This window comes from Uloborus diversus, chromosome 8 (genome assembly GCF_026930045.1).
Source record: "Uloborus diversus isolate 005 chromosome 8, Udiv.v.3.1, whole genome shotgun sequence".
Taxonomy (NCBI): Eukaryota; Metazoa; Arthropoda; class Arachnida; order Araneae; family Uloboridae; genus Uloborus; species Uloborus diversus.
In genome coordinates, this window is record NC_072738.1 from 42,232,487 (window position 1) to 42,259,217 (window position 26,731).

The 26,731-nt window shown below is 32.5% G+C and overlaps 1 protein-coding gene across 1 annotated transcript in view; it reads left to right on the forward strand.

Annotated features, from left to right (window-relative positions):
• The window catches only part of LOC129228328 (sodium/potassium/calcium exchanger 3-like), a 183,838-nt gene that overhangs the window by 66,659 nt on the left and 90,448 nt on the right, over nt 1-26,731 (forward strand). Inside the window, exons 6-8 of the mRNA XM_054863005.1 lie at nt 20,846-20,920; nt 21,760-21,839; nt 25,819-25,931. Of these exons, the coding sequence (XP_054718980.1) occupies nt 20,846-20,920; nt 21,760-21,839; nt 25,819-25,931 (268 nt within the window). The remainder of the gene's footprint in view (nt 1-20,845; nt 20,921-21,759; nt 21,840-25,818; nt 25,932-26,731) is intronic.

A 26,731-nucleotide genomic window follows, 5' to 3' on the forward strand; every position in this document is an offset into this window, starting at 1 on the left:
TTCTTTCCTGTAAATATTGCTGGGTTTAATTGAAAATTACAAGGAACTATTATTAATTTTTGTTTCACTAACTATTAAATTCGCTGACCCACTTGAAACTCGCTTCAAGCGGGCAATTTTAATTTTTTTTCTGATTTGTTCTCTTGTTCCTTGGTCTAATTAAACGGATTTTTTGCCCCAAGGAAATGATATAGGCTTGTGTAATGGGATTTGCTTTGGTTCTTTAAGATTTGGTCCGAATACAAGGCTGGTCCGATTAACCGGCGATCCGATCAAGCGTATTCCACGGTACTATCATACAACCTTCGTATGAAAGAAATAGAAAAAACTTTTTTTCTTGATGCATTAACATACCAGCGTAAATTATGTTTAAAGCAATTAAAACATTGATTCTGTTCTTAGTATGTTTCAAACTTTTATTTAAGGTGTTTTCATCTTTATACGTTAAAGCATATCAAAGTTCAAAAGCCTTTGTTAGTTATAATTCAATAACTTTAAGTAACAGAACGAACAGTATTTAAAAAATTTACAAAATTCACTGTAGTTTGCAGGTTAATTCACAGATGGCGTTACACAAATCGATATATAAAAGTGGGTATTACTTGCGCTGTCTGTGAAATAGGACGTTTGAACACCTGCTGGATTGAATCCTTAATCAAAGCGAAAGTTCTTGAAAGTTTTGAGATGTATTACAGATGATTTAGGTAAAATAACAACGCTTAAGGTTGGACCAAGAGCCCGAAACTTGTTTTATAAGCTATTATAGAATCAATATTTGTCTGTAGTAGAATTTCTCCCACTTCCACCATTTAAATTTACAATTTATTTTATATAAATTACAAAAACCTTGTCGATCGAATTGTAGGACGAAACATTCTGCTGTCAAACAAGCAAATTTAGTTTCGGGATCACAATATAAAAATATATTGGGGAATGTAGAGCAAAGCAAAATCGTGAAATATTTTCTCTGCTTCTAGCGCCACCTATTTGATAATATTGTAACCATGTAGTCTATTCCAGTAAAGAAAAAATTTTCTCTGTTAATCAAAACATATGATTATACAAGCAATTTTCAACAAGAAGTTCTGTCTAGAACTAGACGAGCCTACTTTCCCATATACCCATACTACTTTCTAGTACCTGATTAATATTCTCAAAAATAGCTAAAGTCGCAAATTTTTCAAACATATTTTTAAAATACTTTAAGCTGATTTCTAGGAATAAAATATTCCTCACTCATCAAAAAAAAAAAAAAAAAAGATGCGTAAAAAAAAACAGCAATTTTTAAACAAAGCAGCTAATACACTTTTTTCCATTAAAAAAATCTTTAACAGCTTTCAAAACGAAAAAATAATAATTAAAATTCATAAGCTCATTAAAATAAATACATCATATCAAAAAAAAAAAAAAAAATCGTTTTTGTCCCCTGTTGCGAAAAACAATTTTTTAAATGAATTAATGCACTTACCAAAATAAATAAAAACAATAAAATGTCAAACAATAAAGAAATAATTTTCATTGTCAAAAAAAAAAAAAAAAAATCGTCTGCGCATATCTTTATGTAGAAACATAAATGACTTCGAGTTTATTCGCCGAAAACTGAATACCTAAATTAAAAGTTTAGCGTAAAAATAAAAACAAGTCAGATCGAAAATAATTATTTCACAGTCAAAACCATAGCTCGGGAGTCGGAGTCGGTATCAATCTCAGTTTGGGGTGAAGGAGTCGAAGTCGAATATCTAAGAATCGGAGTCAGTCATTTGTCCTTCGTGTATAAATTTTTGCCAAAGCTACGAAGTCAGAGTCGAAGTCGGGGAGTCGGAGTTCGATTAATTGTCGGGCACAGGAGTCGGAGTCTAGTGCCCCTAAATTCTCGGAGTCGAAGTCTGGAGTTTGGCGTCAAGAGCTATTTCCAACAAAATTTGTTTGAAGTAAATCCGCCTTCAAATACGGAATCTACATTGACTTTCAGTTTCCCCGTAGGCGCTAATGTTAAGGGATTTGAACGGTTCAAAATTGAACGGAAAAGTGTTCAAATCAAAAAGATATTTTATATACAAATTTTTCATCAAACGCTTTTTCCTACAAAGTTTGTTTGAAGCAAATTCGCCTCACAGTTCGGAATTGCCTTGAATTTCCCCGTAGGCGCTAATGTTAAGTTTTTTTGGACTGTTCAAAATTGAACAAAAAATAGTTCAAATCAAAAAGTGAAATATGGGAATGAGGTGTCCTCGTCGAGATCTTTCGAACAAAAACAAAGTTTTTTCAAATCGGACTATTCATTCAAAAGTTATTAGGGGGGGGGGGGGGGCAGACAGACAGACCGACAGACATTTTTCCCCATCTCATTACCCCACTTTCCAATTTTTAATTTTTCAATATTTATTTAATTATTTTATTTGTTTTTGACTTTTTTTTTTGTTTTTTGCGATATTTTTAAGATGCATTAAGCCTTCTTTCATGCTTTTTTCTTCTTTTTCTGACTTTTACTGGGAAAGTAGGCTAAAAAATGATACTTTTAATAATTATTTTGTGGTTAAGTAAAAAAATTTTATTATGAAATGTTAAATTCTCGTTATCACATTTTAATTATTAAGAGCCATTGTCTGTAAGGATCAGGCAGGTTGTGATTGCTGACATTTTTTATTTTCTTTATTTTTGCAAATGTTGTTCCTTATCATGAATGTAATGTTTCTGCAAAATATGAGCTTTGTCTGCCTTACCGTTTTCGGGAAATAATTTTTTAATTTAGGGGGCGTGGCACATTTTTGCGTGTTTTTCAAATTTGCAGGTTTTAAAGTTCTTGTTGCTTTAAGCGCCCCTATAATGACATGGATTTTTAAATTCTATACTATTATATGGTCTTCTTAGATACTATTACAGCTGTCAAATCGGTGTCACTACGAGGGCGATGGTCACGTACTCCGTTTAAAAATGACCGAAAATGATTTTTTTTCTATATTCAAGGCCAATTTTCTCAAAGCGCCTTCATGATGACACCAACATTTTTAGATCATTTTCTAGCCACACTTACATACATCAAAAATATGTATCAAAATCGGTGTCACTATAAGGGTGAAAGAAGATATTGGAACTTTTATTCGATAAATTTCACAAAAGCACAAATATTTAAAATCTAACTACAACTGTCGCCGTCATAGCAGAGATCTGATATTAAATTAGGTTGATAACCAACATGTTTGTCTAACATTTGCACAAAAAAAATCGGTGTCACTCCTATTATTTTTGGAAATATAATCGTTCGAAGTTAGTACGTTATGGCGTTTTTTTACATTTATTTATTTAATCTTTTCACCCCCAGATAGTTTTTTTGAACATATTTATTTTTAATTTAATACATAAATATGTATCTTTTAACATAAATAGCTTTGGGCAGTAAGAGCGTCTTTTTCTTGAATAGAAAATGCCCGTTTTGATATAGGTACAGGCAGATGTATTGTGCATAATATGTCTAGATTATCATACCAATACTCGTCTTGTTTTTTCGGCCAAACAAATCTATTTATTCCAATTGTTCTTGACATACATTTGATCTCAACTTGCAAATGGATTTTATACGAAAGATGTATAGAGAGAAGCTCTTACAAACATCTTATATAAATGCTTCAAATTTTCAACTAATAAATACCCCTGCATTGCCAAAAGTTCAATTTAATGAAATTGGATGGTCCCTATCTTTACGGGCTCAGTTCAAGTTCACTTCAAAGCAGAAGGAGTATTTATAAGAACAATTTACGATTGGTGAAAATACTGGGAAAAAACAACATCCCTGTCAAGTTGCACACTAGATGAGAAATGCAGTTCGTAACGGGGAAAATACTGTTCGTTGCTTCAGAGTATTGTACTATGAAACAAATCCTATCCTTTTTTTTCGATGGAAGAAATAAAAAAACGAATGCATTCTCAATACATCAAATGAGAATATTGAAGAAAGCGAACATTCAGAATCTGGAACTGAATTTGAGGATAACGTAGACCAAAACGAAGAAAACATTAAGAATCAAGTCAAACCAATTTCAGAAAGACGGTCATCTCTTATTGAAAACTGCTAATTTTATAGCATTAAAGCATGAGAAAACATGGTATCCCAGAAAAAGAGTAGAAGTTGACCATTTGCAAGTTTATGTCAAATGCATGTCAAGAACAATTAGAATAAATAAATTTGTTTGGCCGGAAAAAACAAGACGAGTATTGGTATAAGAGTCTAGACATGTTATGCACAATAGATCCACCAGGTACCTATATCAAAACGGGCATTTTCGATTCAAGAAAAAGACTCTCTTGCTGCCCAAAGCTGTTTATGTTATAAGGTACACTTCTTTGTATTAAATTAAAAATAAATATGTACAAAAAAAAATAAATCTGGGTGTGAAAATATTAAATAAATAAATATAAAAAAAAGGCCATAACGTACTAACTTGGAACGATTATATTTCCAAAAATAATAGGAGTGACACCGATTTTTTTGTGCAAATGTTAGACAAACATGTTGGTTATCAACCTAATGTAGTATCAGATATCTTTTTTTTTTTTTATTAAATACGTCACCTTTTTGTACACATTCAACAATGTTAAATTTCACAAATTATGGGATGACGTACGAGAAAATTTAACAATACTCCACACTGATAAACAATTTTGATATATACAGAAGAAAATAATACATATAAATATTTACATTAAGATAAATAAAAATAAATAAATAAATAAAAATAGATGAAAGCAAAAGAAAATAAAGTGAAACAAAAAAAAATAATAATAATAATAAAAATCAATCAATAAATAATAAAAATAATAATTTTAAAAATTAATTAAAATGCTTAATGCCTATATATTAAAAAAAAAAAATATCCAAAGAGAAAATGTTCGTGGTCAATTAGAAATGTAATAAGATCTGTAATTTTCTTTTTTGCTGCAGGAAACGAATAATAGTTTTTTAAGTCTTGAGTCCAATTGCCAGAAGAACGAAGATGGAATGAAGAAGTGTGAATGCAATGTTGTATGTATTGTTGAGGATTTCCAATTGATTTGCATCTGCGGAGGTCACTATTTCTAATATGGAATCTTTTCAAGTATGAAGGGAAAGGGCCATGGCCAGTAAAGAAAAAAAATTTCATGTCTATTTAAATTCAAAGGAGTAAGTTTAACTTTTGGACGGATTTTGTAGATTAGTCTTCCTGTTATGTCTTGTTCCCATCGTTCTTGCCAATCATTCAGTAGATCTTGTAATAATTTATGCTTTGCAAAACGTCTTGGAAATGGCAAAGGATGCTGTTTTGTTGGTACTAAGAGTCCATTTGCTGTTTGGTTTGCGAGAAAATCGGCTCTATTGTTTCCAGCAGAGGTTGAATGACCTTTAATCCAAGAAATTTTGATATTATCATGATTTATTAGTTGTTGTTGGATTTCAGCTATTAAAGAGTTTGTTGGGTTTAGATTACCAATTGATTTAATGACTGATTGGCTGTCACTGTACATAATTGATGGTAAGTTATTGTGGGTTACAGCATGATCTATTGCTTCTTTTATTGCTAACGCTTCTGCTTGAAAAATAGAGTTGGAGACATTTAGAAGAAATGTGGTTTCGTCAGTTGGAGTTGTGTTATTTAAAATAAGGAAAGCTGCCGTTGTAGCTTGTTTTGTTTTCGAGCCATCTGTGAAGTAACGGAAGGAAGAAATATTAGTGCTTGAATTTTCCAAATTTGGTGAGTTTATTTGTAATGAAGATGTTAAGGAAACACTGGGATGAAATAAAATTGTTTTGATTTTCTTTTCAAAGGAAGACGCTCGAAGAATTCCAAAACATGTGACAACGTCCTTATTAAGTCTGAGTAATGTTCCCATTTTTGCTTCGTAGGAAATTTGAATATCTAAAGGAGGTATACCGGTGATTATTTGTAAAGAACTATTTGCTGTTGTTGCATAAGCTCCTGTTAAATGTAATAACAAAGGACGTTGTAATTTCAAAAGATTTAAATTCAATCTTGTAGTTGGATTGCTTGCCCAAATTGGAGATGCATAAGCTATTATTCTGAGAAAAACAGAATCATATAAGCGAGCTCTGAAACGAATATTGTAGCCCCAATATTTTCCTGCCAGGCGTCTTAAATGTTGTAAATAATTGGTTGATTTGGTCTTTAGGTGTTGTATATGTGGTAAGAATGAAAGGTTTTCATCAAGAATGATTCCTAGATACTTTAAAGTCCTTACTCTTTTAATTTTTTCAGTCCCATATTTAATATTTTGATTCTTAGTTTTTCTTCTAAAAAGTAATAAACTTGATTTATCTGTTGAGACTTTCAAATTATAATAATCTGCCCATTTTTTTCAATTGTATTAAAGCTGAGTTTGCTTCATCTCCCATGCTCTTTATTGTTTCTTTAACAACGCCAATCACAAAGTCATCTGCGAATGCTTGAATAAAAACTCCTCTTGGCATTGAAGTGTGTAGAATATCTTCTGCTATTAATGACCACAAAAACGGACCGCTGCAAGATCCTTGTGGGACGCCTATCATTTGATTATGAATTGCAAATTCATTATTAGAATCCATTATTAATTTTCTGCTTTCAAGCAGACTGTGAAGGAATTTTTTCAAAATATTAGGACACTGTAATTGAGAAATTTTGTTATGGAGTTGTGGATGTGGAATGCTATCAAAAGCTCTTTGAATGTCTAAGGAAATTATTAATTTATGACCTGTTATATTATAATCAAGAAGATTTTCCCAAATATTTTGTAAAGCATCCTCTGTTGAATATCCTTTTTTGAAACCAAATTGATTTTTTAGAGAAAAATTTTGGTAATAAAATTGAACTCTTTTAACAACTATTCTTTCTAAAAGTTTTCCTAATGTTGGTAAAAGTGTTATAGGACGATATGAAAAAACATCTTTAATATCTTTACCTTGTTTGAGAAATAAAATCAATTTTCCAATTTTAAAATCATCTGGAAAATAAGAAAGCTTGAGGCATTTGTTATAAAAGCAATGTAGTAGTTGTGGTAGTTTTTCAAAGATTAGTTTAACTATTGCGTAATCTATTGAATCTAATCCGGGGGCTTTTTTACTATTACAAGAATTCAAAGAATTTTTAATTTCTTCAATTGAAATTTCTGGTTCAACATTTGAAAGATCATTGAAAGATGAATATGTAGTTGTTGAGATCTGGCAGTTAGATAACGGATTTCTTTGCGGTATTGGATAAAGTTCATTTAAAATGAATTCCAAATTTTCTTTTTGCGTAGCTCCGTCATTAAAAATTGGCAAAGTAGTTGGACGCTTAATTTTTTCAAAACAGGATTTATAAGCTTTACCAAATGGATCAGATGCTTGCTTGCAAAAATTGCGCCAACTTTCTGTCTTTTGTTTTTTGATGTTTCGGAAATATTGGGCTCTGGCTTTTTTGTATTCAATTTTGACTCTAACATTTTCTTCTGGTGTTGGCTGCTTCTTCAATTTTCTTTTTAATCTATTAAGATTTGTTTTTTCTTTTTGTAAATCATTATTCCACCATTTTACTTCAAATTTGTTTGAAATATCTTTAATTTTAAACGAATTGTTGCAACAATTCTGAATAGTAGTAATAAAATTATTTGAGAATTTATTAAGTTCAAATGGTGTTAAAATATTCTGGCAAGAATTAATGAGTGGTGTTAATTTTTCTGAAATCTCTTTTTCAAAGTTTTTAATTCCTTTAGATGTGATTTTATAGCGTTTAATTGCATAAGTCGAAAGCTCTTTTTGAAATTTAAGTGAAATAAATTTATGGTCACTTAGGGAAGCTACATCATCTATAACATTCCACTGGTAATTATCATTTTGAATTAAATTTCCTTTAATAAATGTTAAGTCAGGCCAGCCATTTCTATTTTCATGTTCAAAAGTTGGTGAGTCATATGAACTATTTATTAATTGCAAGTCATTTGCTTGGTAAAAATTTATTACTCTTCTTCCTCTTGGATCTTCACCAGCATATCCCCAAGATTTACTTCTACTATTGAAATCACCCATAATTATAATATTTTTATTTGAAATATTTCTCAAAAAACATTCGAGATTACGTAGAGGGATTCTAACATCTTCTGTTGGTGTTATAGAAACTGAAATAATAACAATTGAATCTTCCTTGAAATCAGCTGATATTGCTATATGGTTTTCTTTTTGGTCTATTTGAGAAACTATTATATTTTATCAGTACTTATAACAGCAGCTTTTTTACTTAAAGAATAAAAAATTTTCCAATTACTAGGTTGTTCTGGTATTTGATCGTTTTTTAAATATGGTTCTTGAATAAGGAAAAACTTCGGTAACATTTGAGTAGATAAAAGTTTTAAAGAACTAGTAGCGATGCTTCTTTTGCCTAAATTTATTTGAATACAATTCAAAGAGTTAAAGGAATACTTTGAGAACTGAATATTAGAAGAAGGAAAAATTGTAGAAGAAATAAACAAATTCGGATGAGACAAATGATGAAGAGAGGAAGGAACGTTAATAGAAAACACAGTATTATTCGTCATAATTGATATTCGATTTCAACTTTTGAAGAACAGAAAGATAATATGGACAAGATGAGTCAGAAGCAGGGTGATCAATCAAATATAAAGGAGAAGAGCTTGGAAGAGATTTAACGCAATTTGCGCATTTCGTGAAATTTCTTTTGCATTCATGTTGAGGGTGATTTCCAGAACAGAAAGTGCATTTTTGCAAATTACTTTGGCATTTGCTAGACAAGTGTCCAAATGCTTGGCAAAAATAACACCTTTTTACATTAATATATTCTCTCAATTTGTAAGTTTCCCATTCATTTTGTAAAAATTTGCATTTCATGAGTATGTTAAATGTGAAAGGTTCGCACTCTATTACGAAATTCTGTCGACCGTTTCTTGTTTTGTAATTGAAATTAATTTTGAAGTTTAAATTTTTTCCTGTATTTTCAAAAATAATGTGGTTTATGTGTTCAGTTGTTGTTTCTTTAGGTAATCCTTGAATTAAAATCTTTGGGTTTATTGTAGTTGTAGTTTTAATTCTCGTATTAAGCTGTATGTTAGGTATTGTTGAGAGAGCTTTTTGTAGTTTTTCTTTGTCTATTTTATTGTAAAGATCTATAGCCAGACCTCCATTCCTAATAACACGTAACTTGTGAATACGTATGTTGTCGCTTGCTGGATTGTATTTTTTTTTCAAAAGTAATTTTAAATCGAAAGAAGAAGTATTTTCACGAAGAGGGTAGACTAAGACGGTATATAATTTTGGATTTTTCTTCATTACATCAGCATACGAATGTTTATATAAAGGAGAAGCCGTTTGATTATCGGTAGGTTTCAATTCTGTAAACGTTTTAGAAAAACTATTAAGTGAATGAACAGGAGAAAATTTAGTGTTGTCATTTTGAAGATGAGCTTTTAGAGGTGTATCAAGCTCACTCTGTGTTGGAGAAGTGTCGACTACTTCGTAAATTTCATTTTGAAAGTCTAATCCATCAGAGGAATGCGTAGGGAAAATAACATGATTAGTATTCTGAAGGTTGAAAATATTATCTTCTTCAATTCCTACCTGGTTTTCTGCATCTTTGTAAGTTGAGGTAGTTTTCATAGTAGTGTACAATAGGTTTGTGGTAGTTCGATCTTCTTGAGTTCCTACGTCTTTATACTGTTTTTTAATTTTTAAAGTGTCAAAGTCAGATATAGCAACTCCTTTCAAGGAAAAATCTTCATTTCCTGTCAGTTTAGTAATAAGTGAAGAAGGTGACAAATTATTATTTTGTGCTATAGATGAAATAAGATCTTGACAGGAAATATTATCCGAGTCAATAATTCTTGACTGCAGAATTGTTAATATATTTATAATAAAAGATCTGCATTCTTCCTTTAAGAAGTATCTCTTGTTTGCATTAGTTTTGGCATTAATAATATATTTAATGCAATCAATTAATTCATTAGAAGTGTGTTTAATAGTTGGTCTCAAAACTACTTTATCTGCTGGCTGAATGCCAAACAAATCTGCTATATTTCTTTGAGAAGATGTTTCATTCACATTATCACACGAGGAATCATTTTCTGAAGATGTTAAATCAATTGCATGAATTTTCGTCTCATTAACAGTAGGTACTAGTGCTGCAGTTGAAATTAATGGCGATTTCTGAAATTCAAAATCACTTTCCATTGTTGTACTTTAAATTTGTTTTCATTAAATACTGCAATTGCATAAGCTAAGGCAAAAGCAGAAATATCGCCAACAATGAAAAGAAAAATCCGCCAATCTTTGGAACGAAGTATTTCAATTTGAAATGTTCATACAGAAGTAAAAATATGAAAGTTCGTTATGTGAAAAAACAGTTAAGACACATTAAAGTTTCACAAAGTAAATTTGTGAGTCCAGAAGCTTAATGCAAAAGTCAATTTCAAATGATATTAGCACATTTGACATGAAGCTAAGTCATTGTAAGTTTAAATTTATCGATCATATAATATCATACAAACTTCAATGTGTTTTTTCCAAAATTACGTACTTTCTTTAAAATTGAGCAAAATTCATAGAAAAAGATACCTGCATGTTCCTCATTGAAAGCTTCATCAGATTACATCAGAAAAAAATATAATTAACAAAAATTTACTGCTAATATCATTAGAGCTGGTTTCCCAATTGCTTTTTGTTTTAGCAGTCGAATTGATAAGTATCCTTGAAACTATTTTTTGGACTGAGTGAAAAGTGCAATCGGGGACATACAAAGCAGCGTTTTTATGTCTGATAATTATTCCAGTATCAGATATCTGCTATGAGGGCGACAGTTGTAATTAGATTCTAAATATTTGTGTTTTTGTGAAATTTATTGAATAAAAGTTCCAATATCTGCTGGCGCCCTTATAGTGACACCGATTTTGATACATATTTTTGATGTATGTAAGTGTGGCTAGAAAATGATCTAAAAATGTTGGTGTCATCATGAAGGCGCTTTGAGAAAATTGGCCTTGAATATAGAAAAAAATTCATTTTCGGTCATTTTTAAACGGAGTTTGTGGGCGTCGTCCTCGTAGTGTCACCGATTTAACAGCTGTAACAGTATCTAACAAGACCATATAGTAATATGGAATTAAAAAAATCTATGTCATTATAAGGGTGCTTCAAGCAACAAGCACATTAAAATCTGCAAATTTGAAAAACTGGCAAAAATGTGCCACGCCCCCTAAACAAAAAAATTGTTTTCTCAAAAATGGTGAGTCAGACGAAGCTCAAATTTCGGATTTACATTACATTTATGATAAGGAACAACATATGTGAAAATAAAAAAAAATTCAAAATGTCAACAATCACAAATGCTTTAAACTGCCTAATTCTTACAGACAATGGCTCTTAATGAGGCTTGCTAATATTCGGTACAATATTTATTAGTTTAACATTAAGCTTATTTGTGTTTTAAATGTTTTGCACAATTAGTCAAGTGCATGCGTACCAAAGCGTATAAGGAAAAGTAAAACAGTTCATTACATATTTTATTTCACAATCATTTATTAAACATTTTACTTATTTAGTTGTTTTAATTACATTTCTGCACTTATAAATAATTCACTTATTTGTTCATTGACTATTATATTCACTCTTTTTTTTCTTATATAGTATCAATAAATTATTATTTTCATTCATTCGTTTATTGCTTCAGTCACTTCATTTGAAAATTCATTCTTTTATTTACTCATTCATTTGCTCAAAAATAATTTTCAAATAAAAACCCTTTTAGCAGAAAAATGTTTTATTTAACGCTTTGCTCCATTAAAAATAAAAAAAAAGAAAAGAAAAGAAAATGTTTCCCTCAATCTTTTTTGAGCAATCACAATTGCTTATTGCTTTCATTTGACTGTTTTTGGCGTGCTATCATTTTATTTTCAAAGCGCCACCTTCCGCACCATCACAGTCGACCGGCTCCTCACGATGCTGCTCCTATAGCGAAAACCGTCTCCAGGTTTCATCCATGTCCTGCACACACGCGCATACAAACACAACTACACACACACACACACACACACACCTACACACACATACACCTACACACATACACAAACACATACACACACGCATACATACAGACACCTACACATACACACACACACATACACACAACTACCCACACATTCATGCCTGCACACAGACACAAACACATATGCCTACACACACATGCACATACTCCCTACACACAAACAGACATGCCCCCCACACACACGCCTACATACACACACTCGTGATTGCGAAAACTCTAATTTAATTCAAGATGTCATAATTCAAATTATTATTATTTTTTTTTTTTTCAAGATAGAAATTTATTGCTAAAAATTAAAACAGTAACTGCTAAAAATTATACAGAGTTCATTCTTTACACACCTAGCGTAGTTTTCAAAAAAAATTTATTTTTTTTTTCATTTTGAAAAAAGTAAGTTATTTTAATCATTTCACATTGCCCCACATTCCCTTACATTTAATAAATTTTTGAAATATAAAACATTATTTTTTCACTAAATTTTAATGTTTGACCAAGCAAACTAGAAGGTTTTTTTTATGCACATCCTAAAACCCAGACTATATAAAAATATTAGAAATAAAAATGGTGTACTAAGAACCATTGATTTCAGTTGCGACATCTATTGAGCAACTAGATAATTAGGGAGGTCGATTTCCTGCTGTACTAACACCACAGGTACTCATAACTATTTTTTAAATATCAAGCTGAGTTTACCACTAGTAAATACAACTACACCAGGGGTGCTGACCTAAGGGGGGGGGGGGTATCATGGCGCAGACTACGCCATTGAAATTTTTAGGGAAGAGAGTTGTTTTGAGGGGTTTTCCCCTTTATTTGGGAGGGGGGTTCTTGCTTTTGGGGGTTCTTTGCGATATTTGGAGGGGGGCTACGCGCTTGCTCTTAGGGGCTGGCATCCCTGACTGCTATAGACGCAATCCTAACATCAATTGATTCTAACATTCCGAGTGAAACGAAGTTACTCCATCTTAAGCTATAGTAAGAACTACAGTGGTGGACAAAATTATAGACTCAATTTTCTTTTTTCTTGTTTCAATTACAACATGACTCAGTTTAAATTATTTTCATTGAAGTAAAGATGAATAATTGAAGAAACAGTTCTAAAATTAGTACATCTTATCAGTTAAATTAAAAAATTCATAAAATTAGAAAATTTACAAATTTAATATTTTATCATTACGTGAAACCTGGACAAAAGTATAAACTCAAAGGTAAAAAATCCAGGATTACGAGGAAGTTTCGTTCAAAAATGTTAATTTAACGCCATAGAATGAATAAATGTTGCCATCAGTGATTGCTAAAAGTTTTGTTTTTGGAAATTTATGAGAAACATATAAATGCACCGCTGGACAAAATTATAAACTCATTTTTTTTTTCATTTTTTCAATCATAATTTAACTCAGTTAAAAAAAATTGTTCCAGTAAAGATAAATAACTCTCTCAGCATGGTAAAGCAGGAATGGCATTTCTTAATAGAAGAAGAGCGCTGAAGATTACCAATTAATACTGAAAGATCATCTTTACCTTTTGCTCATCTGATTCCTGGAGGTAACTGGTTATTTCAGCAAGATAACGCGAGTGCACACACAGCGAAAAGTACAAAAGAATGGTTCAAGCGCTGGGATATCAAAATTATCAAATGGCCAGCTCGTAGTCCGGATCTTAATCCGATTAAAAATCTTTGGGGGACCACGGTTCGCAAAGTTTATCATAATCGGCACCAGTACCAAACCACAGAGAAATTAAAAAGGGCAATACTTTCAGCATGGAACCATATGCCGCCACTGCGGCTGTTGGAAACTCTTGTAATATTGTGAAATCTACATGCCCAGCCGCATTATAGAGGTAATTCAGAAAACTGGGGGCCCAACTCGTTTTTAAAAGTTTGTTGTTTACACTAAGGGCTAGATTTAATGCAGTGTTAATTTTTGAAACATTTCAAATATTGATTTTTTTTTTTTTTTTTTTTGAATTTATCCATGTTAATAGCAAAATTACATTTCCTAAATCTATGCTTTTGTTTTATTGAAGTAATTGCAAATGTAACTTAATTAAACTCAAAAAACAATTTAAATTTTGTCAGCTTATAATTGTGTTTATGCAGTATTGTAAGTTTGTAATTTTGTAATTCAGCATTGGTTCATTTTTGGTTATTAAATGATTAAGTATTTGAATAAAATTCTACCAAACTTCAGAGTTTCTTACTTTTGAGTTGATACTTTTGTCCAGGTTTCATGCATTATAAATATATTAAAGTTGAGATATTTTTAATTAAATTATTTATTTTATAAAGTTTATGAGTGATACTGAATTTAGGACTATTTAGTCAGTTATTTATCTTTACTGGAAAAAAAAGTTTTATTTAACTGAGTTAAATTATGATTGAAAAAATGAAAAAAAAAAGAGTTTATAATTTTGTCCAGCGGTGCATTTATATGTTTTTCATTAATTTCCAAAAACAAAACTTTTAGCAATCACTGATGGCAACATTTACTCATTTTATGGCGTAAAATTAACATTTTGGAACGAAACTTTCTCGTAATCCTGGATTTTTTACCTCTGAGTTTATACTTTTGTCCAGGTTTCACGTAATGATAAAATATTAAATTTGCAAATTTTCTAATTTTATGAATTTTTTAATTTAATTGATAAGATGTACTAATTTTAGAACTATTTCTTCAACTATTCATCTTTACTTCAATGAAAATAATTTAAACTGAGTCATGTTGTAATTGAAACGAAAGAAAAAAAATTGAGTCTATAATTTTGTCCACCACTGTACGCTGTCGCAGAAATGCGTAGTTTTGTGTGCGTGTTTTTACCGCTAAAATCGAGTATACTGTGAAACTCAAATTTTATCAACAAAAAAATAATAATTACATGTACGCACTAAATTTTTTGGGCAATATGGGGCAAAGTTAAGTAGTTAAAATAATTCGCCTGTTTCAAAAGGACCAAATTGGAAATTCGTTTCGAAAATTACAGTGCATAAAGGATGTATTTTATAATGAAATTTACATTGAAACATTTTCATTTTTGTCAGTAAATTTATTCGTTCAAAAAAAAAAAAAAAAAAGAAAAGTGTAAAATTTTCCTAATTTTTATGAGGCAAAATAAAAAATTAAAAATATTTTTCGAATGATTAGTGAAAAGGAAATAGTGAAGCACCGTTTATACGTTTTTGAAGGGTTTGTATGAAAAAAGCGTACAAATGAAAAAAACTTATAATAGGTATATGTTATGCGTATTAACCCTGCAGCGACCGAATTGAAAAACGTATAATTGATAAAAACTTATAAAAGAGAAAGGTATGAACGGTGATTCACATAGATTTTTAATAATCTTTCTATTTGATTATTAAAAATATACTTATTCAAATGAATGAGCAATAAAAATAATTATTGAATAAATGAATTGGTAGTGAAAAAATAAACGAATAAATAAACTAATTAATTAATTAATGTGTGAGAAAAATTAATGGTTGAGTAATATAGCGAATGAATAAGAAAATATATGAATGAATGAATAATTATTACAAATGAACTATTAAATGAAGGAATGAAAACAAATTAATTTATCAATGAAAACGTTAGTGTTTTGAAAAATGATTAAATAAACAAATGAAATGAACTATTTTACTTTGCCCCATAAACTTTGCCCCAAATGCCCTCGACTAATTGAAATAAACACTTAAATAAAAATAATATTGATTTTGAATAAATAAATACTGCACCGAATATTAGTAGGTCTGAGTTTTTATTTACAATGTTCAAGAGCTTTATTATTTTATAACTAGAAAATTGCCCGTCAAGGTATGGTGGGAGAAAATTGCTTCTACTCTTCTACATTTGAACGAAGTCATTGCCTGTTTGGTGATACAGTGCAACCTGTCTACAACGATACTGTTAGGACCGAAAAAAAAAATGTTATAGACAGGTTATGGGACCAAAAAAATATCGTGATATACAGGTTTATTGTTACAGACAGGTTGAAAAGTAACCCAAACTCCAGTGGATTAACCCTAAACTCCAGTAGGTACCGTTCATTGTTGACCATTTTTTCGTTTCTTAAGTGACCGGATCAAGTTCATCCTTGTCACGATAAAATCTTTCCCTGCATGTAAAACATTACCAAAGCATATCATCAAATTATCATGCCGTGGCGCGAGTTTCATTTTTGAAACACGCGGGTTACTCGATCATTGGCTGTTATATATGAGAGGATGTTCTTTATACATAAAGGGCTAATCTCTGTCCGGATGGCCGGGGTAAACTTCGAAACTACTGGAGGGATTTTAAACATTTTTTCACCATAGATAGCTACATAATCGGGGAACACCTTAGGCTATAATTTATTGCTAAAAAACTTAGTTTAAGAACGTCGTGATCGAAAACAGTAAATGTCATGTAATTTCCGCATCAAATGATTAAAGATTAAACCCATTGTTTCGAAAATTCGTTGCCTAACAACAGCAATATTAAAAGTAACCATAATGTAAATTTTGAATCAAGGCCTCTCTGGAGCAAGCATGACATTGCTTTCTTAGGAATTGCATCCTCATCGTTATACATAAAGGGCTAATCTCTGTCCAGATGTCCGGGGTAAACTTCAAAACTACTGGAGGGATTTTAAGCATTTTTTCGCCACAGATAGCTTATCGGGGAACAACTTAGGCTATAATTTATCGCTAAAAAACTTAGTTTAAGAAGGTCGTGATCGAAAACTGTAAATGTCATGTAATTTCCACATCAAATTATTAAACCCATTGTTTCGAAAATTCGTTGCCTAACAACAGCAATATTAAAAGTAATCATAATGTAAATTTTGAATCAAGGCCTCTCTGGAGCAAGCATGACATTGCTTTCTTAGGAATTGCATCCTCATCTTTATACATAAAGGGCTAATCTCTGTCCGGATGTCCGGGGTAAACTTCAAAACTACTGGACGGATTTAGCCATTTGTTCACCATAGATAGATACATTATGAGCAACTTAGGCTGTAATTTCCTTAGTTGTAAAAAGTTATGGTGGAAAACAGTAAATTTCATATCATTTCCCCATTAAATAATTAAATTCGCAACTCCAATAAATTTTAGGGGGCGCAGCAGTCACTGTCTAATTGTGGATGAAAAAAGGTGAAACAAACAAATGCCATAACTTATAACTTGCTTTGACGTTTAGTGAATGACAGTACTTTTTCATCGTATTTGTGCGAAGCTTTCTTTTTTATTCTTCTGAAATTACATTACACCACAAACTGCTTGAAGCCGGAAATTTACCCCAAAGAAAACTCGTGGAATGGAATGTTACCTTTTTCTTTAGTATTGGTAATCACCGCAAGGTAGCGTATTCGAGCTTTGAAGTTGCGAATATAAAACCCATTGTTACAAAAATTCGTTGCCTAACAACAGCAATAATAAAAGTAATCATAATGAAATTTTTGAATCAAGGCTTCTCCGGAGCAGACATGAGTTTAAAGTCGTTTAAACATTTGAAAACTCTACTTTTTGCATCCTTAAAGAAATATAGTAGAGAGCTTTTTTTTTTCTTTTGAGTATGTACTACTTAATTAAATAAAGCGCACGGTTTTTTCAGTGATCTTTGTTTCTGTTATTTCATATTTTGGAAATTCTTCAAATTTTTATATGCTTAAATTCGTGCTTTCGTTTCTAAATGAATATTCGTTCGTTCTTTATACTTATTGCTATTTTACTTTAATGGGTAAGGAAGAAGCTCGATTTTTAATCATGTCAAAGTGATATGTTTTGAGTTCTTTCACTTAAAACAGAAAACAAAAGGAAGTAGCGATTGTTTCTTACATTTATTTCGGACCCAGGCAACGCCGGGTATTTTTGCTAGCAAAAAATAAATGTAGTAATTTTTAATTACTACAAAATATTTCAATATGAGTATCGTCTTTTGAAAACTGCCGGCTTTATTATATGCTTTGAACTTCCGAGGCCACTTCTTTTAACTGGAGTAGCTAGACTCCATGTGGAAAAACAAAGTGAAAATATTACCACACATGTAGCGCAACAAACAGAGTAAATATTTCACCATTTCACTTTGCCCATATTCCCCTACTAAAAAGAGTAACAAAAATAAATAATTAAATTAACCAACGAAAAATGTAAATGAAACATAAGAATTAAAGTGTCTTTTAGAAACAAAACTTCTATGCCTCCGAGGAAATCAATTTGTTTTTGGCCATTTCCATTTGTAATTAAGTTTAATAACTACTGTCAGAAAAATGTTTTTCGTGAATAAATTAAATATTAGTTAGTATGCCCTGCATTTGAACTCAGCCGAGGCTATAATTAAATTATTTAACAATTCTCTTGGAAATCCGAATGGTTGCTGTCAGAGTTTCTTGTAATGTAATTCAACGCTAGTTGGAAGTTTGTCGACAGCGCATGTTTTATGTAACCTACTCACTTAATCTATTTTATGAAATTTGAGGAATTTCATCAGCTTGTTGCACTCCAAGTCGTGTTAGATTTGGAATAGTTCTGTTGCGCCAATTTAAGTTTGAAATCGAATTGTTTTATTTTGTTACTTCAGTATTTCGAAATGATTTAAACTATTTTTCGACGGCTTTTGTGGAAATGTAACACGATATTTTAAACGCATAAAACTAAAATCTGATTCATCTCAATTGTATAGAAAATGTACAGAGGCAAATAAAATAAGGAGAGTAAGTGAATATTTAGTGGAAGTTTCTAAAAGTTCTATTTAGTTTTCCTGATCAAATCAAATTGAAAAAATTTTCCACGTTCCATGAATACCTGGATTAACAGTTATTAAGTCATTTTTATGCTTTCTTTACAACTAGAAAGTCACCCGTCAAAGTATGACGGGTGAAAATTGCTTGAACGCCTGTTTGGTGATATTTTGATAGTTGAAATTGTAACCCTAACTCGAGTGGATTAACTCTAAACTCCAGTAGATAGCGTTCATTGTTGACCGTTTTTTTCGTTTTTTCATTCCCCTAAAAAGACAGTCTTACCAGTAAAACAGTTAAATTATCGGATCGAGTTCAACCTTGTCGCGATAAAGCCTTTCTCTGCATATAAAACATTACCAAAACATATTATCAAATTATCATGCCGTGGCGCGAGTTTCATTGTTGAAACACGCGGGTTACTCGATCATCGACTATTATTTATATGGGGAAAATTCAAATTATTTTCAATGATTTACCGAGATTTTAGATGATCTACCGTTTGTCAGAGACAAAATTCAAGACCGTTGACTCGAAATAAATCGTTGACTATATGTGCAAACGGAACATAATTTGCAAATACAAAGTCGGAGCCCGATTTAACGAATTTTGCGATTTAGCGAATCTTTCTTTTTGCCCGAGTAAAATGATGGCTAAAACCCCGATTTACCGAATATTCAATCCCGAGTTAACAAATTATTTCAACAACTGATTTTTTTTTTTTTTTTTTGCTTTATTTGAGTTAAGAAATATTGGATTGTTCCCAAATGATATTATCCATATTGTTCGAAGCAGAAAAAGACTTATCTTGGAATCAACAATTTTTAAAGTGCGAGGGGGCAACCAAGGAATAGCGGTTCTTTTTCTAACGCTTTACAGCCCTCGAAACTGTAATAACATATCTTATGCAGCAGGCTAAAAATGACACAGTATTTTCTTCTCTCCATAAAGTCGAAAGTGAACTATTTCAAGTCAAGTATCAAGCAAATTGTCAAACATCTATTACACAGTTTTTTAAATTTTCAAGTTAATTAGTGTGTAATAAGACGCGGAATGCTGAATATAAAGTGTACACTTTCTAATTAAGGATATCTTTGAGCAATGGGATTGTTTCCTTCAGTTAAAAGACTACTTTTAGTCACAGAAATTGATAGAATAAGCAAAAAAATAAATAAATTAATTAATTAATAAAATAATAATAACATGCACTTAGAAAATACTTTCATTTTTCCAACAGTTATTTTTTAATTTATTTTTTAAAATGTCCAATTTTTCAAACGAGGCGTGGTATTTATGACGTCACCAACCTTTGGCTCATTTTTCATTGCGTTTCCACATTATGATAATCAAGCAGCGAATTAAAAATTGCCTCTACGCTTGCTATCCACCATATCGTTGCCAGTACACGTGAGTAAAGATGCGAATGAAATATTGTGCTCTTCTGAATGGCAAAGTGAATTGCATTTCATCATTTGTGATGTCATCGGCAGAAGCGTAAAAAAATGATAGCGCACCGATTGAAGTAATTTTTTAGAAATATGAAACTTAGTCAAATTATTTAAAAAATGGTCAGATCCTATGTTTTTAAGCATGCTCTTTCAAAAAAAAAAAAAAAAAATACTTTTAAAATTTTGGAAACGACCCCATTGCTTAGGGCTTTTGATATGGTAAGTGCATTTTTTTTTTTAATTTCACATACCGTTACTACGAGTAACCCCGATTTAACGTATAAAAGTTTCGGTCCCGGTGAATTCGTTAAATCGGGGTCCGACTGTATATAGTTCGGGACACTGCCGTGGCCATAGATTATAAGCATTCAATGTCTTTTTTTATGTAGAGTAATCAGTTGGAACTATATACAAGAATTTTTATGATTTCAGATTGTAGAGCTAACTTACCATAGATTATTGGCGTTCAATGTCCTTTTTATGCAGAGTAATCAGTTGGAACTATGTACAAGAATTTTTATGAGTTCAGATTGTAGAGCTAACTTGCCATAGATTATTGGCATTTAATGTCCTTTTTTATGTAGAGTAATCAGTTGGAACTATATACAAGAATTTTTATGATTTCAGATTGTAGAGCTAACTTGGTGGCCATTATTTCGTGACTCCCTTTTCTACTCCATGACTGTCATCATTCTTATTGCAGTAAGTTTTGATTAAGATTTAAAGTTAGATTTAATGATTCTTTCTTTTATGAATTTAAAATAATTGAATTGGTAAATCTCATCTTTAAAGCATACTGTGAGGTACCGAAGGTTGTTTCTTTTCTTATTTTCAATCTTAAAGCCAAAATGTAACAGTATGAAGTTCCACGTAAAAAATAAATTAAATTAAATTTAATAAAACGAACCAGTAAGGTAAAACACGTAGTAGATATGCTTCAGTAGTGGCCACTTCAAGTTTAATTTTGTACTTTGAAGAAAGAAATGAGCAATAATAATGTGATTTTTTGTTGGTTCTTAATGTAAAGATCATATTGAATCGATTTTATTCATCAGTTATTTGAATTTAAAGTAAGTAATGTAAATGCTTCGAATGGGAGAGTGTCAGATGGTCACTACTGAAATTTTCAGATTTTGGAGCAGCCACTGCTCTTGAGAAAAAATTGATAAAAATTCAAATTCTGGTATTTTTTTAGAAATCGGGAAGATTTAGAAAGTGTTGGGCTATAAAACGATCGTTGAGTTCCAAGGGGGGCAATTAATATTGCAGACCTACAGTTTAAAAGTATACTTACTTCACTGTAGCTACTATTAGCGCGCTTTAAACTTTAAAGTGGCCTCCATTAGTGTTTCACCTTAGTACAAGAAGCTCCAAAATAATAAAAGTGTGTATTCTCTCACGTATTTTACTGTTATTGCCACGATAGATTTTTTAGTATTTATTTATTTATATCAATTTTTTCATGATTGGGCTTCTTGTATTTTTCTGAATTTTATGCGCATTTTGACTAGAAAAACTAAAGCAAACTTTTCTCTTCTCAGATCATCTTCGACAGCGAAGTCACGTGGTACGAATCAGTGATTATGATGCTAATTTACGCCCTCTACATAGTTTTAATGAAGTGAGTGCAAGTATTCTCTTAGTAAAAAATTGTTCTAAGTATAGAGTGGTTCATTGAAAGGTACTTTTTTCAAAAATAAAAAACAAAATTTTTAAAGTCAATTTTCTTGAAAAGGTTTTATTGCAATGCAAAAGAACTATTCTTGAAATTTATTTTTTGACTAGAAACTCTTTCAAATGGTCGACCGTAACTGCAATTTACATGATTAGTTCTGAATTTCCAATTTATGTATATATGAATCAATTATTTCAGAAAGGGCGTAAGTCCAATGGATTCCCGTAGAACTTACGCCCTTTCTAAAATACGCGATTCATATACAGGGTACATTTGCCCTAATCTGCCAAAAAAAAGGCCTTGGTATAAGAGCCGAAGTAAAGCATAGAACCACCCACTATCCTGTCCAATTCGTAACCATAACCGAATTACGGTCAAAAAAAAAAAAAAAAAAGAGCCAAAAAAACAAATTTCTGAGATTAAGACCGAGTTCTGAAATTCCTGGGAATTCAACACACAAAATAAGACCATATTTGAGAAGAGCAGACAAAAGCCTATAAAATGAACCTTTTTTTCATCGAGATAGTTACATTTTTCAGTGAGCTACAAACTTTGAAACATTTGAAGTACTCAAAGTTGAATTGGCGCAAAAATCTGTTAACAACATTTTGAAAAACACTCGTTTGAGCTACAACCGGTAGAATCAACTAAAAATTGGTTCACCTCACAAACTTTCAAATAATATCACAGTAAACCACTTCGGAGTTTAAAAGTTTTGCAGAAATTAAACCTTTTATTTGAAAGATTCAAATCAGCGTTTGTCAAAACTCCGTCTTCTTTGACTCTGGGTTCGGTTTTTCGGTTTTCGTTTCATATCGCAAAAACTATTTAATTGCGGGTAAAATCATTTATGTTGAATAAAAGAGCATAAAATTACTTTTAAAAATGTATTTTTATCTGTATTGTAGCTGCAATACGCTAGTCTCATCAACAATAACTCTTCTGATCTTCATACACTGTAAAAACGATTCAGAAACGTTCCTGGAAAATAATAGGCAGCTGATATGCCCAATTTCAGTCAGTAACATATCTTACAAAAACCAGGAACGTTTTCCGATAAAAGTCAGTAACCTTTCTGAAATATTAAGAAATCTCCCCTATTAAAGCCAGTCGTGAACCTTCTAGAAAAATTAAATAGGTTTAATTTATTTGATTAGAACCTTCCTGATTTACCAAGAAAGCTCCAGAAGTATTAGAGCAACCTTGGCCACGCTACGCGAAAATTGCAAAGCAGGAACCAAGCATATTCCTTGCTTGCAATTCCTGGCTCGCAAAGCTGTAGCTATCCAGTGACTTATTTGCTCCCATTGGAAGCTTAGTCAATCCGGACGGGCCATAAACAATCTAAAGCCGATACACTTAATAAACACGCTCCGTCAATATTTAAACTGGTAGCAAAAAATATTTTTCATACCAGTGCAAGGTCTGCATTCGTGCATCTTTTAGGAATTCAGGAAACTTTTTTGCGAAGATACTTGATTGTTTGGGGAAATAGGTGAAAACCTGTGAAATCAAGAAACGTTCCACGGAAATAACCAGTAACGTTTCGGAATTTTTTTACAGTGTAAGGTTAAAAAAAACTAAAACGGATTCAACAATCAGCTTGATGAAAAATGTTCTCCAACATAACCCACAACCCTAAAAATAATCTTTCCTTGAATATCTCCAACGACAATTTGTGAGTAATCAAAGCTGTGAAACACAATAGCAAAATATATTGCTAATCTTTTGAGGCACAGTATCTCCATTTGGGGCCACACTACCATTTCTTTCCAGCCAACTGTTGAAAACACTGTGTCAGCTGACTTGAAAAAAAGGCTAAGGCTCTTTAAGCGAGACAACTGTGCCGTAAAGTGTTAACACGTTTCCTCCAAGTTCCAAGGAACTCTTTTCTCAATTCGAAATGGTTCTGAGTTTTTTATGGCTAACGAGAATGAGAGTGACAGTGAAGTTATCAGTGTGATTGCATGTCACAATGGCCGTGCATGCATAATCAACATGAAACAAGTGTATGCAATATATGAGGGCAAATCAAAAAGTCTTTGTGCCTATTTTTTATTTGCCAAAAACAAGTACACACAGGTATTTACAAATATACGTAGTGTACTATGTACCTTACATTATTTCTAAACATAGTCACCACACCGGTTCAGACATTTGTCCCATCGCAGCACTAAATAAGAGATCCCCCTGTGGTAGAATTCTTCCGACTGCCTGTCGAACCACCGTCGAACCGCGTTCTTGGCTTCTTCGTCACATGTGAGTCTCTGTCCTGCCATAAACTTCTTCGGTGGACCGAAAACGTGAAAATCACTAAGGGTAAGGTCTGGACTGTAAGGTGGGTGCTCCAGATTTTCCCAGTGAAATCACTGAAGCTTAGCGAAGGTCTGGACTGCCGCGTGTGGCCTTGCATAGTCGTGGAGGATAATCACGTTGTCCATCTCAAAAAGAGACTTTTCCCCGTACGTGGGGTGCATTTCCCTGTGAATTGCTATGGGAATTTATCCCTTGCTCTTTAGAAAACGAATAACACTTCGCTGCTCATAAGCTGTGGACGTCTGAAAAACAACCGCCATCTTAAATGATTGATTGCAGCGCCGCTCATTGCAACAAAAGGCAGATAGAGCTGGTATGGTTCAAGGAACGTTCACTGCTGGGAATGTATATGTTTGCTTTGTATTCACAGCCGTATTTTGGCTGAAAAAAAAGGCGCAAATATTTTTCGGTTTGCCCTCGTATTTTGCATTTTGTGGTGTACAACGGTAGTTTTTTACGCCTTGCTTCAGTTTAAAGGCAAACGTGTGCTTCCTGGTGTTTTCAAGTTTTAAGGTAGGGATTCAGAGAGAGCTTCAAATTTTAAGAATACTCCTTGCTCTTTCTCAAAAACGCAGGCCACACTGACATCACTTGTTCTCTAGTACGTTTGCCTGTGAGATAAAGATCAGTGATACATGCTGCTTTAGACACTGTATGCAAGCACACTGGAAAGCCTGTGACGCACGGATGGCTTATAACACTGAGATCGAGCAGCTAGATGTTCTCAGCGACACAGGCCACTCCAGACGTCGTGTGTTTGCGCACTGGAATACATGTGACATCAGGACGACTTATGACACAGAGATCGGTCGTTAAGTTCTCCCCGACCCAGGTCACTTCAGACATCGTGTGTACGCGCACTGAAAAACATGTGACGTCAGGACTGCTTATGACACTGAGGTGAGCGTGATGCTCTTAACGACACTGGCCTTAGAGAAGAAATTAGCAAATGGATTGAACAAGTCCAATCATTGGCTTAGCAAAGGCTGACCCAAAGACCTCAAGTCACGAGACTCAACAACGACGAATGATTGGCCCGTTTCGCGTGAAACAAGCGAAAGAAATTTGATTTCTTCCAATTCTTTGCTCTAAAATCTGTCACGTGACTTGAGATCTTGGCTTCATGAATGAAATTATTCCCTCTCTCCATTTTCTTTCTTCGCAATGACACAGGCCGTTCCAGACATCGTGTGTAAGCGCACTAGAAATTCTGTGATGTCAGGACGAACTATGACACTGAGATCAAACACACAGGCCGCTCCCTACGTTTTTAATAAGTGTACTGGAAATTCAGTAATGTCGAGGCTGCTGTTTGGGTGGTCCAAACTTAATTTTTTGGGAGGGTAACATTCTCAATTTATCAGATGAAACTCCGTTTTGTAAACGAATATGCACGCGTACACTTATTTAATGAGACACATTTAGCATCTTTTAAAAAAATGCAATATTACAATACACATTGCCAAACAGTTCGACAAAATTTGCCAAATTCGAGGTCACAGTGACCTCTCGTGACCTCCCACTGCTCTTCTTCAGGTTGTATGTGTCGCTTTGGTCAATGCAAGTGTCTCTAAAATCTTCAGTTTTAAAAGCAAACTTTTTTTTGCAGATTCAACACCGACGTCCACTTTTGGATATCGAGACGTCTTGGAATTGAAGATGACACGACACAAAACGTTGGTATCCTTGCTCAAGGGGACAAAAAGAGTTACAGTTCATATGGTGAGATTTCATCCCTTTTTTTAAACATTAAATGCCATAGGCAAATTGCATAACAGGTTAAAATGCTTGGGAGAAACAATAAAGAGTACAACGTATATAAAGACGAACAATGTTTTCGTTTGAACTTGAAAAGTCGCTCTCTACTTCAAGGATTGGAAGAAAGTATCCCAAGTAAGCCAAATTGTCCATTTATCCTGATAAGTGGTTCATGGTCAGTAATTTCCCTTGGATAGGATATGAAATCATTGATCTCTGCACAGTAAGAACGATTCAAAAACGTTCCTGGAAAATAATGGGCAGCTGATGTGCCCAATTGTTGCAAGTAACATATCTTGCAAAAACCAGGAACGTTTTCCGCTAAATATACGTAACCTTCCTGGTATTATCCTTGAATATTTCTGAAGAATGTGGAGATCTCACCGAGTCTAGAGCCTTCAATTTTACAGCAATAAGCAATTCGTGATTGCTCAAAAAAAAGTGTCGCAGATTCACAAATGTTTAAGTACTGTAAAAGCACTTATCCTCGAAAGGCTTTTATTTTCGCAACTTTCGTGACCCCGTCGTAATCGTGAAAACTGAAGCCTCGCGAAATCACTGATATCTTCACTTTCACGAAAACTACGGCTCGCGAAAATAAGTGCTTTTACAGTTTTTGCACATTGAAATAGGTAACGTTCCGAAGAATTTAAGGCTCCCACACTTCTTTTGTGAGAAATGTATCCCCCCAGAGACATTACACTGTAAAAAAAATCCGAAACTTTACTGAGTATTTCCGTGTAACTTTCTGTCATATCAAAGGT